Raw genomic sequence first — 16180 nt, forward strand, 5'->3', positions numbered from 1 at the left:
CATTCTTCTAAATTGGTACTGGCCCAGAGCTAAATACTCCTCATATAAGCTTTTCAATCCCAGAATCATTTTAGTGAACCTCCTTTGAACCCTCTACAATATAAGCACATCCTTTCTTAGAAAAGGGTCCCAAAGCTGCTCACAATACTCCAAGTGAGGTCTCACCAGTGCCTTATAAAGCCTCAGCATTACATCCTTGTTTTTATATTCTCACCCTCTTGAAATGAATGCCAACATTTCATTTACCCTTCTCACCAGACTCAACTTGCAAATTAACATTTAGAGAATCCGGCACAAGGACTCCCAAGTCCCTTTGAAAACTTGGATTTTTGAATTTTCTCCACGTTTAGAAAAGTCTGCTTGTATCCCTTCTACCTTCAACATGCTCGACTATAGATTTCCTGACACTGTATTCCATCGACCACTCACTTCTCCATTCTCCTAATCCAAGTCCTTCTGCAACCTCCCTGCTTCCTCAACTCCACCAGCCCCTCCACTGATCTTCGTATTGTCCGCAAATTTGACCACAAAGCCATCAATTCCGTTATCCAAATCATTGACATACAACAAAAAGAGTCCCAACACCGACCCTTGCGGAACACAACTAGTCACCGGCAGCCAATCAGAAAAGGCTCCCTTTATTCCCACTCTTTGCCTCCTGTTAACCAGTCAATACTATCCATGCTAGAATATTTCCTGTAATACCATGGGCTCTTACCTTACTCAGCAGCCTCACGTGTGGCACCTTATCAAAGGCATTTTGAAAATCCAAGTAAACATCCACCGATTCTTTGTCTATCCTGCTTGTAATTTCCTTAAAGAATTCCAGCAGATTTGTCAGGCAAGATTTTCCCTCAAACAAACCATGCTGATTTTGGCCTGATTTTATCATGTGCCTCCAAGTACCCCAGAACCTCATGCTTAACAACCAACTCCAACATCTTCCCAATCACTGAGGTCAGACTAACTGGCCTATAGTTTCCTTTCTTCTGCCTCTCTCCCTTCTTGAAGAGTGGAGTGACATTTGTAATTTCCCAGTCTTATGGGACCATGCCAGAATCTAGAGATTCTTGAAATATCATTACTAATGCCTCCACAATCCCTTCAGCTACCTCTTTCAGAACCCTCGGGTATAGACATACATGATTTATCTACCTTCAGATCTTCCAGCTTCCCAAACACCATCTTCTTAATAATAGCAACAACACTTACTTCTCCCCAACACTCAAATTTCTGGCATAGTGCTAAGTGTCTTCCACAGTGAAGACTGATGCAAAATACTAATGCAGTTCACCCACCGTTACCTTGTCCCCTATTGCCACCTCTCCAGCATAATTTTCCAGCAGCCTGATATCTACTCTTGCCTCCTTTATTCTTTTTACATCTGAAAAAAGTTTTGGTATCTTCTTTGATATTATTGGCTAGCTTACCTTAATATTTCATCTTTTCACCTCTTGTGGCTTTTTTTTAAAAAAAAGTTGCCCTCTGGTTTTTAAAAGCTTCCCAATTCTCTAACTTCCCACTAATTTTTGCTCTATTATATGCCCTCTCTTTTGCTTTTATGTTGGCATCGACTTCCCTCCTCAACCTGCCTTTAGAATACTACTTCTTTGGGATGTGTCTATTATGCACCTTCTGAGTATCTCCTAGAAATTCCAACCACTGCCGCTCTGCCGTAATCACTGCTTTGGTCAGCTCCTCCAATTCCCCTTACTCCACTGTAATACTGATACAGTTTGCCATTCCCTGGCTTTAGCTTCTCCCTCTCAAATTGCGGGGTGAATTCTACCACGTTATGATCACGGTCTCCACCACAAGCTGCTCTAAAAAGCCATCTCATAGGGGTTCTACAAATTCTCTCGTGATCCAAAATCAGCACCAATCTGATTTTTCCCCTACCTACAGATTGAAATCTCCCATGTCTTTCGTAACAATACCCCTTTGATGTGTATTTTCCATCTCCCAATATGGGCTCTAATTGACACTTTCAGGATTTGAGCGAAAGTGATAGCTGGAGATTCTAAAACAAAGGCACGCAGAATAAGGGATTTGGCCATACTGGCCTGTGAATAAGGAGACACTTCAGTGTGAATTTTCAGAATTCTTTACTCCAGGGGGCAGTGAAAGGCCAGTCATTGAGTTTATCCAAGGATGAGATCATTAGATAGTTGGACACTGGGAGAATCTGCAAAACTGTGACTAGGCAGGACAGTTAAATTGAGGCAGAGGATCAGGTTGTGACCTTATTAAGCAGCAGAGCAGATGCAAAAGTCGTAATGATCTACTCATTTTAATCTGCTCACTCTTTCAGAGTCTCAAAATTGTAGAATTCATTTTTTGCCTTTTTCATGCAACGTTTAAACATTTTTAAACACCAATTTGCTCTCATCTGACCAGAATTCACATCATGCTGTTCTTAATTTAAACTTCTTCTTTGCAACTGTTCTAAACTTTTAAGGTGTAGTGAAGGCCATTTTCCAGGATTCACGCTTGAAAGTTCAGCTGTGAAACATAGGAGAATGGACTCCCAAAGTTGCTCTGTTCTAATTGCATAAAATGCATTCCAAGTGACACAAACAAAAGTTGCATAGTTACTGACCTCATGAATTTTATCACATGGACAACTGCCAATATCAACAGGAAGCCCCAAGTCATAAAAACCAAACTGATATTGTATAAACTGAGGGGGGAATGGTCAACCTCAAACTGTGAGCAGAAGAAATTCATGGACAGACAGGCAGCAAGTAATCATAATCTCACCAGGTAAAACTTTAGCTGCTTGAGGTATTTCATCAGGACAAAGAAATAAACAAAAATTGAGTTGTTCAATTTTGCTTACGCCTTGAGTACTGGATAAGGGCAAAGACAAAGAAAACAGGGTTCCCGCAAGATAACTAATCCAAATCCTGGGAGAGAGGGGAGGAATTAATTATAAAGCATCAATATTTTAAATCACCAGGAAGAGCAGAAGACACTAGTCTTATTTGATGATCCAAATAAGACATCCACATACAATTTACACATAACTGCCAAATTAAATGAGGAACTGAGTGAAACAGAATAAATACAAGCAAGGGTGTTGGGGGTGGGGGGAGAAGGAAGACACAATAGACCACTTAGTATAGGAGTTCCCAACTTTTTTTTTAAAAAATGCCATGGACCCCTTAATCGAGGAGTCCGTGGACTCCAGGTTGGGAACACCAGACCTAGTATATTGCCTGCTATGACAACTGGAATAAGAAAGTTCCACTGATCAGTTTCTTCACACATTATAAACTATATTTGCAGAATATTAAAACCTGTGTTGCATTTTGTGCAACAAACTAATTGAATAAACACAAGAGCTGCGAGATCAGGGATTAGACATTGTTGTTGCGACAACAATCAGCGAGTGCTAAACTCAGGAATGCATATGAAGTCTAATTAGGTTAACTGGCCACAGGCTTTACTTTGCATTGTGAGTAGCACGACCTTTTGTCAAACAATCGCCATTTCTCCCATATTGATAAAGGAGATGGGGCATATCAGAATTGGAGTGCAGAGCTTGCAACCTCAATGGTATTTGGACTGTACATCTGCACGATACATCCTTAGGTGAGGAAGAGCTATTGAATAAGCTTTAAAATTGTTCTAGACCATTTATCTGCTGATTCCGTAATCTAAAGTCATTTTGAAAACTATACAGGTTTTATGCCATAATAAGAGTTTTTAAAGTCACCTCCAAGTTCAATCCTGGAATTTCCTATCTAGTGTCACTGTGGGAGTAACACTTAGCAGCAATTGGTTCACATCAGGTTTCACTTACAACATTCAAAGCAAATTTGGCGACTGCATTCTTAGAAATTAACATGGCAAGGAAGAAAAAAAATCATGTTGCGCCTCTTCAGGTCTCATTACAGACTATCAACAGTTTTCCGAACTGATACATCTTCCAAAATTATTTATGGGAGGTGGGCATCACTGGAAAGGCCAGAATTTTTTGCCCACCCCTAACTGCCTTGAAGGTGGTGGTGGTGCTAAGCCATCTTGAACTTTTGCAGTCCTGCTGAAGAATCTTTGGGGACTTCCACAATTTAAACACAGCAGTGATGAAGAACCGACAACATTATTTCCAAGGCAGGATGATGTGCAACGTGGAGGACAGCCTGCGTGTATGGCATTTCCATGCACCCTCTGCCCTTGCTTTTCAGTGCAGTAGAGATGATGGGCTTGGGAGGTGCTGTTAAAATAGCCTTGGCGAGTTGTTGGAGTGCATTTACAGATGCCGTACACCGCAGCCATACTGCACAAGTGATAGGTGAAGTGTATGCTTAAAAATAAGCATCTACAGTATATTATGCCTTTGCCACCTCAGTTGTTCCAGAGTACTTCATAGCTGATTAAATACTTATGAAACTTGGTAGACAATTTATGCACAGCAAGCTTCCACAAACAGTGATGTAGTCATGTCCGGGTAATCCACTCGAATGAAATCGACTGAGACAAGAGGCCAGGATACGAAGAACTCCCCTCTACTCGAGGAACCAGGCAGGGCCTCTGTTTAATGACTCCTCTGAACAATGGTGTCTCCTTCATTACCTTGGATTGCCAACTTTTAGGTGGAGGATGGGGTGCCAATCAAGCAGCCTTTTGTCCTGAATGGGTCAAGCTTCAAGTGCTGTTGGGGCTCTGCTCATTCAGACAAATGGGGATAGCTAGAAGGCTTTGAGAAATCAGGAGGTACAAAATGATGCATGTTAATCACCAGCTACCAGCTTATGCCTGAAATGTGCAGCATAAGACAGCTGCTTTTTCTGGAGTTATACATGAAACTGAACAATTTTCAGCAAACATCTCCAATTCTGACCTTATCGAGGTCATATAGCAGTTAATGGTCAACCCTAGGATACGGCCTTGAAATAGTCAATGTTATTTTCCTTAACAAAAGTAAAATGATCCAAGATTAAATACCAAGCAAAAAATCCTCCCCACCCCAATACTGAGATCTTTCTGCTCTGTGCAGTATTTAACACCAGGGTATGCCTGATCACTGGATTCCAAACTTCCTCCAATGCCACCCTATAAATATGGTACTGTATTCTACAGTAACACAGGTTATATTTAGTTTTCATTAGTCTATTCTCATTCCACCTTTCCATTCTTTATCAATTTCTTGGGCTGCCTTTGCCAAGATCGAAAATGCACTCAATCCTCTGGCCTACTGCTATTCTGACAAATTTATAAGCCTCTTCCTTTCATTTAACATCTTTAATTTCTCCCATTAGTTACAGGCAGACCACTTGTCCTGTTGGATTTTTGTTCCTTAAAATACATGGCTTTTGCAAATCATGACTATTTTTTCACTACTGTTACTTATGCACTGTAATCTTTTAATACAGCTAACCAATCAACCGCAGTCAACTTCTGCCCTGTCCCACCATCATACCTTAGTTTTGGACTGAGCTAAACCACTTTCAAACAATGAACTAGGATAACCAAGTCAACTAACAAGGTGGAATGTTTTGTTTACAAGGTCAGGCCTGGCTCAATCACAGTAATTCTTTTTGTTTTTAATAGAGAGTAGAACAGAGTTAATTAGGAAAAAATACAGACCAAGAATTTCATTAAAAAATAAAGTTTATTACCTTCAGAAAAGCAAGGTAAATGAGAAATTACTCAACTGATTTTTTTCTTTTAAAAAAGAGCTTCCATTTTCTCTCTCTCGAGATATACAGTTGCAAGAAAAAGTTTGTGAACCCTTTGCAATTACCTGATCTTCTGCATTATTACTCAAAACGTAGTCTGATCTTTATCTGTCACAGTAAAAGCCTAAACTAATCACATACAAACAATTGTACTTCTCATCAATACTGAGTACACCATTTAAACAATCACAGTCAAAGGTCAAAAAAGTATGTGAACCTCTGGGGTAATGCCTTCTACAAAAGTCTTTTGGAGTCGGGTGTTCCAATCGATGAGATTGGAGGAGTGGGTTGTAGAGGTGCCCTGCCCTATGAAAAAAAAGACACGAAATCAGGTTACTGATGGAGCCTTCTCTTCAAGAAAGTTCACTTATGTGCACCATGCCTTGATCAAAACAACTTTGAGGACTTTAGAAATGCTTTTGTAGTCTTTTCCAATTTTATACATCTCTACAATTGATCTTCTAAAGATCTGAGTGTTCAACAGTCCACAGTAAGAGAAATGGTCTACCAAGGGGAGAAACTCAGTACTGTTGCTACTCTCCCTAGGAGTGGACATCCTGCAAAGATCACACCAAGAGCACAACGTGCAATGCTGAAGGAGGTGAAAAGAACCCAAGGGTAACAGCAAAAAAACCTGCAGGAAAAAAAAAATCACTAAAGTCTGTTCATGTGTCCATTATAAGAAAAAGACTGAACAAGAGTGGTGTTCATGGAAGGACTCCATGGAGGAAACCACTGCTCTCCAAAAAAAAACATTGCTGTTTGTCTCAAGTTTGCAAACGACCACCTGGATGATCCACAATGCTTCTGGGACAATGTTCTGTGGACAAATGAGACAAAAGTTGAATTTTTGGGCAGAAATACACACCAATATGTTTGGAGGAAAAATGGGACTGCACACCAACATGAAAACCTCATCCCAACTGAAGCATGGTGGAAAGATCATGATTTGGGGCTGCTTTGCTGCCACAGGGCCTGGAGAGCTTACAATTGTTGAGGAACAATGAATTCAAAAATTGTACGAAGACATTTTACAGGAGAATGTCAGGGTAGCAGTTCATCACCTGAAGCTTAATAGAAGTTGGATGATGCAACAAGACAATGATCTGAAACACAAGAGTAAATCATAAATAGAACAGTTTAAAAAGAAGAAAATTAATGTTTTGGAATAGCCACGTCAGAATCTAGACCTTAACCCAATTGAGATGCATGGCGCGACCTGAAGAGGGCTGTTCATGCAAGGTATCCCAGAAATATTGATGAACTGAAACAGTTTTGCATGGAGGAATGGTCTAAAATTCCTCCTCGCTATTCTGCAAGTCTGATCAGTAGCTACAGGAAATGTTTGGTGGAGGTAACTACAGCTAAAATTATTAAACACAAAGGTTCACATACTTTTTCCAGCTTGGACTGTGAATGATTAAACAATGTTCAATAAAGACATAAAAAGTGCAATTGTTTGTGTGTTATTAGTGTAGGCAGATTGTTTGTGTCTTTTATTGTGTCTTAGAGAAAAATCAAACCACATTTAATGAGTAATTAATGCAAAAAATCTGGCAAAGGGTTCACAAACTTTCTTACAACTGTATATATAGATATATAGGAAGTGCAAACGTTTCTCCTTCCAATGCAGGTACGTGAGTAACATAATGCCGAATATTGACAGTGTCTTGCACCATATGAACACATGTAAAATACTGTAATAAAGATTGCTAGCTATTCAGAGATTTGTAAACTCAAGGCCACATTTTCTTTTAAGTTTAAAAAAAAACCTGAAAGTTCAGGAAACTCAGCAGTGTAACTGAAGACTCTACATCAACCTGCTGGCTGTCTGGAAAGACTGAATAGCACAAATACAATCTCAGAAGAACGTGGACTGTTACATTTAATGACACTGCCGTCCTGACATCAATCCTATATCCTGATTGTTTAATTAAACAATCTAAAAAAATTGAAGTATTAAAATCACTGTGGAATACCTTATTCAACATGACAGGATACAAAGCAATATCTACAAAGGGGAAGACAACCATTTCTTAGAAAGCAATGAGTTTACTGAGTAACTGCATTGGCAATCTGGTGACAATGTACTGTATGACTATAGTTCCATTACCATATTTATTAACCCTATGTGCTTTCTTCCTGGAATAGGAAAATATTGGGTAGTGCTGGGGTATATTAAAGATTTTCATTCAATTTCAGAGCAGCCAAACTCTGCCAACCATGTCTACACTATTTGTATCAAGCATTCTGCCTTCACGGGAAGGCTATTCTGTCCAGGTGGGCACTTGTTGTTATAGTAAGCAAATAAAAAGTGAAGGAGAAACTTAAGAAAATAGGGGGAAGAATATGAACCCCTTCCTAAAAAGCATGGAATGTTTACCAAGAAACCTCTGGAGATTTGGAAGCCTTGACAAAATGCAGGTCCTCGCAGTGACGGGCAATCATCACAACTGTTAATGACCTGAAAACATCAACTGTACTTCTCCCCTCAGAGGCTGCCTGGTTTTGAGCATTTCCAGCATTCTCTAGTTAACATGTTTGTTGCCATTTTCCTCAAAGTGACTCAGTTCTTTTCTCCTAAGATTCTGACGTCCTTTCCCATTCTTCATCCTGTCAGATCAGTGTTCCATGGTAAAATACGACGACAGTCAAGCACCAGTGCAAGCCGTCTCCATTTAGAAACGGGTTTCTTCTGGAATTTGCTAAAAATACAAACTTTTTTCCCCTCAATTGCTGCAGATTCACTCCTCATTAGGTTAGATAGTTCATTCAGATGTCTTCACATTTTAACCCTTCAGAGGTGGGAAAATTGGGAGCCTGATTTAAGAGAAAAAACAAGCTTGAAGGTGTAGAATCGACATTTAAAAAAACATGATTAAACCCATCATGGGTGACGAAGAAAATGTAAAGTGCATTCCAATATTGTATGCTCATCAGGACGAAAGAGATACTGAGAAATAGACCATTTTCCAAGTTTTAGACCCAGTACAGTGTAGAGCTCCCTCTACTTTGCGCCAAGTGCATAATGTGACACTTCCATTTCCTATGCTGGCCAACTATCTCTCTCCTTGCCTAGCATTGTTGATTTGATACCAACTATGGCTAGCTGTCCTATCGGCAGCCTAAACAATTTCACTGGAATTATCAATGGAAACTTTCATTTCATTAGTCAGCAGTAGATTCAAAGCCAGACCCAATCGCAAATTCATTAATCATGTTACAAGTTTGCAACAAAACAGGCAAGTTGCTTTTCTGCAGGAATGGACACCACGATCATGCATTCTTACACACGTGCTAGCTACCCAGCAGAGTTGATGTAGCTAGGCATCCAGCCCTCTCAGCTGCACATGTTGGTATGGGGATATTCAGAAAATGGAAACAGAATTGACTTAAAGTTTTGAAAGATGCTTAACCAAAGAACAAGCTATATACATTTGAGTAGCACCTTTTAAGATTTTCAGAAAGTCCCATAGATTTCTTTGAAAGCACATGTAATTTTTTTTCAGGGGCATGGGGGATTACTGTAATGGTGCAAAGAACAGTATACAGGCAAACACAGCAACCGATTTGCGCATCGCAAGGTCCTATAAACAAAAGATGAGTAACAGGTAATTTGAGATTGTAGGAATGTTAGTTAGCAAGACATTGGGACAGCTGGAGTCCTGAAACAGGGCTTGACCCTCCAATCTACTGACTCAAACTGAAGAACTAGTAATTAAGCATATTATTAGCTTTAAATCCAGCTGTTAATTACATAAATAGTACATCTCTATGCTGCAACCCACCCAAAATAACATTTCATAATTACTCAAAAACCATATACTCTTATGTAACATTCAATACTGTAAAAATCTTTCACTAACTACACAATAAAATAAATGAAAGATCACTCCAGACAGATTATGACAAGAATGAATTACCAGGAAAAGAAATGCTTCGATCCATAGAGTTTCACTTCAAGCCTAGGCAAGTTGGTGATTAGTCTGGATGCCAAAAATTCCTTATAGAATAAAAAAAGTTTAAGGAATGAACCACATGTTGAGTCTCAAAAATATTTAAGACAATACTGTTTAGAAACACCATAATTGCCCAAATTGCAGCCTTCTGATCTGCATGATTCACCTCTTGGTTTTGGAAATAATTAGTTCAGAGCAATTATTTAGTCTGGAACATCAAGATGGCTTAAGTAATCCTATCCTCTAATAGAAATGTAAGTCATTTGTCAGTAACTATGAAAATATTCTGCATATCAGATTAACTGCTAGATTTGAGTTTGTTCACATCTTTGTACTTATCCCATCTTGCACTCATTATTCAAACAAAATAGATTTTAAAAATAGAATGAAATAAACTCAAGCAATCAAGTTTATGAAAATTTTAGTTTTTGTTCTCTAAATAAAGGACTGCGAGTATCATTGCAAGGGAAGTGGATATCTTTTGTTTTGGACATCCAACATTAGCATTAACAGGATATCTAGAAAAAACATTGAAGGGTTTTTAAATGAGCAATGAAAAACATTCTGAAAAAGGATGGTAGGAAGGAAGCAGGGAACAAAATAAATCACTGATTTGAGCCAATGATACAAAAAGAAAAAAAGTAATGCATTAAGAGGTATTTAAGAGACTTCCAAGTGCGGAGACAACAGTAGAAAAAAAAATCTCAACAGCAAATCATAGAACACAGTAATCTACAGCACATTACAGGCAATGCAGCCCACAATGTTGTGCTGACCATATAACCTACTCTAGAAAACAGCCTAGAATTACCCTACTATATAGCCCTTTATTTTCCTAAGATCCATGTACTTATCCAAGAGGCTCTTAAAAGACCCTATTGTATCCACTTCCACCATCGACGCTGGTAGTGCATTCCACGCACCCACCACTCTGTGAAACACTTACTCCTGATATCCCCTCTATACCTACTTCCAAGCATCTTAAAACTATGCCCCCTCATGTTAGCCATTTCAGCCCTGGGAAAAAGCCTCTGGCTATCCACACCATCAATGCCTCTCATCATCTTATACACCTCTATCAGGTCACCTCTCATCCTCTGTCGCTCCAAGGAGAAAAGGCAGAGTTCACTCAACCTATTCTCATAAGGCATGCTCCCCAATCCAGGCAACATCCTTGTAAATCTCCTCTGCACTCTTTCTCTATTTTCAAGATCTTTCCTGTAGTAAGGTGACGAGAACTGAACACATTACTCCAAGTGGGGTCTGACCAAGGTCTTATATAGCTGTAACATTACCTCACGACTCTTGAACTCAATCCCACGGCTGATGAATACCAACACACCATACACCTTCTTAACAACACTGTCAACCTGCGCAGCAGCTTTGAGTGTCCTTTGGACATGGACCCAAAGATCTCTCTGATCCTCCACACTGCCAAGAGTCTTACCATTATTATATTCAGTCTTCAAATTTGGCCTACCAAAATAAACCACTTCACACTCATCTAGGTTGAACTCCATCTGCCACTTCTCAGTCCAGTTCTGCATCCTATTGACGTCCCGCTGTAACCTCTGACAACCCTTTCAACTATCCACAACATCCCCAACCTTGGATCATCAGCCAACTTACTAACTCACCCTTCTAATTTTGCATCCAGGTCATTTATAAAAATCACAAAGAGGAGGGGTCCCAGAACAGATCCCTGTGGAACACCACTGGTCACTAACCTTCATGTAGAAAATGAACCATCTACAGCCACCCTTTGCCTTCTGTGGGCAAGCCAGTTCTGGATGCACAAAGCAAGGTCTCCTTGGATCCCATGCCTCCTTACTTTCTGAAGGAGGCATATCAAATGCCCTACTGAAATCTACATACACTACATCCATTGCTCTACCTTTATCAATGATCAGAAGATGAAGAGTGCCTGAAACCAAAGCAATGAGATAAAGCAAGGGCAATGAGACACTGAAAAACATTCCCCACATGACATTTCCCTATTCCTCACTCTGGCCACCTTGTGGTCTCATTGAGAAAGCCAATTAGTGCTGAATTTAGGAAAATTTTGGCCTGAGCCCACTTTCCGGAAAATAAGAATCAGATTCACACAGTCCAAATACAAATCTCACAAAACTGTCATAGTCAAACAGGCAGTTTTACCTCAGCAGTGTACTGCAGGGCAAGGCCAATGTCCACCCAGCTGTCCAACTGCAAGATTTTCTAAAGCTTCAGCACAATATTTTGATAAGCATAACATCTTAAATGTTAGCTTTGTACAATAAAATGCCATTGCACAAAAATAGGAAATAAACAAGGTACTTACTTTTTGGACTGCTCTGGACTTCTTCAGACTCTGGTACTTTCCAGTCCATCTTTCTGCCTTTCTCATATAGGCCCTTGAGTATTTTTCGGAATTCATCAACATCCATGCCGTGCTTTGTCAACTCCAGATACTTGCGGTACAGTTGCAGTGCTGTGCGTGCATCCTCTATGCTGTCATGTGTTTCTCCCTGAATTTTAAGCTCTGTTTGAGAACAGTAGAAGCCAAATCAGTTTCTCCACCTTTAATTACATCTACTCTGACATACCACTTACATTTCAGTAAGGTCATCCCTCATTTTAAATTCTAAAACAGATCCAATTTCATCAGCTACTCTAGATACGGCAACCATCAAGTCGCACATTTTGCAAGGCCGGACACCACCTGCCAGCAAAGGCCTAACGAGCAAGACTTCTTCACTACTCCATCAGCTTTTCATTTTGTACATCCAACTCCAATTCTTACCACCTATCCTGCAAGTACTGACTCTCAGTTGTGCTTTGTCAGCAGTTTGTATTAACAAAGCAGACATTTTTCACTCGAGCCCAAATAGCAAGCATCAGCAGAAGGTTTCAACTGGGAGAGCTTCATTGCCTAAGCTTGGCCTTCCACAATCTGGACTTCCCAGGTTAGGATGTTAGACAGTGTATCAAGGCCAACGGTTGTCTCTGCTGTTGCTCCAGCCAAGATCAGTTAATATAACAAAGGAGATATAGGACCTTCTGTCTACGTCTACATATCAGGCAACCTCAATCATCCATCATCCACAACCATCTGCAATAGAGAATTCCAGAGATTCAACACCCTATAGAAATAGTTGTTCCCAGGCAACTCAGTTTTAAATGACCACCCTCTTGTCCTGTGATTGTGTCCCCTCAAAAGAAACACTCCATCTACCCTGTCAAGCCCTTTAAGGATCTTGTACGCTTCAGTACGATCACCCCCTAATTCTTCAACATTCTAAAGAAATAGATGCAATAACTTTAGCCACTCAAGATATGACAATGCTCAAGTTCCAGGAAGTAGCCAGTGAAATGCTTTTGCACTACCTCCAACACTAGTATATCTTTAACTAAGGATCAGGGGACCAAAACTGCACAGGACACAAAGAACAGCGTCAACAATGCCCCTCCATTTCTAAAGACCAACCCTCTTGCAATAAAGGTGAATATATTATTTGCTGTCCAGACCATTTGCTGCACTGCTTGTCACCTTATTACAGGCTACATCCGAACTGAACCAGAGGGGAACTAGCATCTTTGTGGCCAGGTTCGCTAGAGTCGTTGGGGAGGGTTTAAACTAGGTTGGCAGGGGATGAGCGCCAGCGTGATAGGGCTGAGGATGGGGCAGTTGATATACAAGTAGATGCAGTGTATAGTGAGACTGCAAGGAAGGACAGACAGATGATAGGGTGAAATTGCAGTCAGTGGGATGAGTTGAAGTGAAACATGGGAGCAAAAGTCAAAAAGGGATAATGAAAACAGGACTGAATGTTATATTTGAATGCACGTAGTATACAGAATAAAGTAGAAAATCTTGTAGCACAGTTAGAGGTTGGCCAGTATTTCACGGTGGCATCACCAAGCCTTTGCTGAAAGAAGATCATAGCTGGGAGCTTAATAGCCAAAAAATACTTATTGTATCAAAAGGATAGGCACACAGGCAGTGGGGGTGGGGTGGCTCTGATAGTTTAAAAACAAATGAAATTAGATCCTTAGAAAGAGGTGACATAGGACCATAAGATGTAGAATCCTTGTGGGTAGAGTGAAGAAATTGCAAGGGTAAAGGACCCTGGTGGGAGTTACATACAGGTCCCTAACAGTAGCCAGGATGTGCGCTCCAAATTTCAACAGGAAATAGAAAAGGCATTTAATAAGGGTAATGTTATGATAGTTATTGGGATTTCAATATGCAGGTAGATTGGGAAAATCAGGTTTTGTGCTGGATCCCAAGAAACAGAATTTGTAGAATGCCTATGAGATGGCTTTTTAGAGCACTTTGTGGTTGAGCCCACTAGGGGAAAGGCAATTCTGGACTGGGTGTTGTGTAATGAACCAAATTTGATTAGGGAGCTCAAGGTTAAGGAACCTGTAGGAGACAGTGATCATAATATGATAGAATTCAGGAATACTGGAACCACTTCTTTTCACTTCATATATCAATGATATGGATGATGGAATTGATGGCTTTGTGGTAAAGTTTGCAGACAATAGAAAGATAGGTGGAGGGGCAGGTAGTGTTGTGAAAGCAGGGAGTCTGCAGAAGAACTTGGAGAGATTAGGAGAAGGGGCAAAGTGGCAGATGGAATACAGTGTCTGGAAATGTATGGTCATGCACTTCAGAAGGAATAAAGACAGACTATTTTCTAAATGGCGAGAAAATTCAAAAATCAGAGGTGCCAAGGAGTTTGTAAGTCCTTGTGCAGGATTCCCTAAAGGTTAATTTGCAGGTTGAGTTGGTTGTAAGGAAGACAAATGCAATGTTAGCATTCATTTTGAGAGGACTAGAATATAAAAACAAAGATGTAATGTTGAGGCTTTATAATGCACTGGCGAGGCCATACATGGAGTATGGAGAGCAGTTTTGGGCCCTTTATCTAAGAAACAATACGCTGGCACTAGACAGCATCCAGAGAGTTTCACAAGAGTGATTCTGGGAATGAAAGAGTCATCATATGAGAGTGTTTGATGGCTCTGGGCCTGTACCCACTGGAGATTAGAAGAATGATGGAGGACCTCATTGAAACCTATTGAATTTTGAAAGGCTAAGGTAGAGTGGGTGTGGAAAGGATGTTTCATATAGTGGGGGAGTCTGGGACCACAGGGCACAACCTCAGAATAGAGGGACAACTGCCATTTAGACCAGATGAGAAGGAATTTCTTTAGCCAGTGGGTGGTGGATTTGTGGAATTCATTGCCACAGATGGCTGTGGAGGCCAAATCATTATACTTAAAGCAGAGGTTGATAGGTTCTCAGTTAATCAGGGTGCCAAACGTTATGAAGAGAAGGCAGAAGAATGGGATTGACAGGGATAATCAGCCATGATGGAATGGGAGAGCAGACCAGATGGGCCAAATGGCCTAATTCTGCTCTTGTCTTATGACCTTTGAGACTCATGCACAGGCACACCCAAATTTCTCTACTCTATGCATATGCAATCTCTAATTAAATAACAGTCTGCCTTTTGAGTCTTTTTACTAAAGTGCATGACCTCACACTTTCCCCACATTAAATTCCATTTACCAAACTCATCAACTCACTATGTATTGAAATAGTTTCAAAATACAAATATCCTCATTGCAACATGTTCTCCCAACTCTTTGTAACTTCAATGCGATCAGCAAGCTTAATCTCTTAATCCTAGTGATAAATCACATTTCGAATGAAACATACTGATCAAACATATCAAAATACTTAAATTATACATATACAAACCTAGAAAATACCATGCAAGGAAACGCAGTGAAATCATCCTTTTCCGTGGCATGTGAAACAAATATACCGTATCTATCACTTGCTCCTTTGGAATCTGAAGATGGAAAAAAGAAAAATAACTTTACTCTGAAACTATTACATTTTTTTTAAAAAAATAACAAACAAAATTTTCTTGGGCTGGATCAGCAATTTTATATCATGCTGAACAGATAGAGAAAAAAATTTTGGAAGTAATTTTTAATGCTGGAATTACTCAATTGATCTGGTGATGAATCTATAACCTGACCATGGCAACCTATAATATAAAGTCTTCCCACTCGAGAGGAATTTATTCAACTTGTGTTCCTTTAATCTTTGTTAGCACCGTTTACAGAATGTTATGATCATTGTAATAGTATTGTATTTAGGTGCTCTATCTGCAAAAGAAAACATGGCCCAGTTATCTCACAATAAACAATTCACAGAGCACAACTCCATTGAAAAGAAAATAAATTCTTGCAACATTAACTCCAAAAGAATAAAGCAGTTGGGTTACACTTTCCAAGTACAATTTGTCTAAAATGGGCTAGATGGCACTGAAGAAACTGCCAGCCAGCTGCAGCATGCATACCAGTACATTCCTGACCTCCACACCTCTGTACTACAGTGCAAAGTACTGAAAGTCAACTGCAGGCATGGCCAAACTTGGACTCACCACTGAGGCATTCAATAAGTACTGAACCAAGGAGCCAAATGTATTTGGATTGCACCGGCTTTTGAACAAGCTGTAGCTGGCACATGGTGTA

At 40.0% G+C, this 16180-nt stretch overlaps 1 protein-coding gene across 11 annotated transcripts in view; it reads right to left on the bottom strand.

Moving 5' to 3' along the window:
* pan2 (poly(A) specific ribonuclease subunit PAN2) overlaps positions 1-16180 on the bottom strand; it is a 113545-nt gene that overhangs the window by 29140 nt on the left and 68225 nt on the right. For 4 of the 11 annotated variants that reach the window (XM_073071345.1, XM_073071336.1, XM_073071340.1 and 1 more), the window contains exons 24-25: positions 15396-15489; positions 11964-12164 (exon numbers count right to left, since the gene is read on the bottom strand). In XM_073071345.1, the coding sequence (XP_072927446.1) occupies positions 11964-12164; positions 15396-15489 (295 nt within the window). Of the gene's footprint in view, positions 1-5598; positions 8505-9607; positions 9688-11963; positions 12165-15395; positions 15490-16180 lie in introns of those variants that run through there. The other 7 variants (XR_012102043.1, XR_012102044.1, XM_073071343.1 and 4 more) reach the window with 5 other exon arrangements.

This window comes from Hemitrygon akajei, chromosome 18 (genome assembly GCF_048418815.1).
Source record: "Hemitrygon akajei chromosome 18, sHemAka1.3, whole genome shotgun sequence".
In the NCBI taxonomy this organism is placed as follows: Eukaryota; Metazoa; Chordata; class Chondrichthyes; order Myliobatiformes; family Dasyatidae; genus Hemitrygon; species Hemitrygon akajei.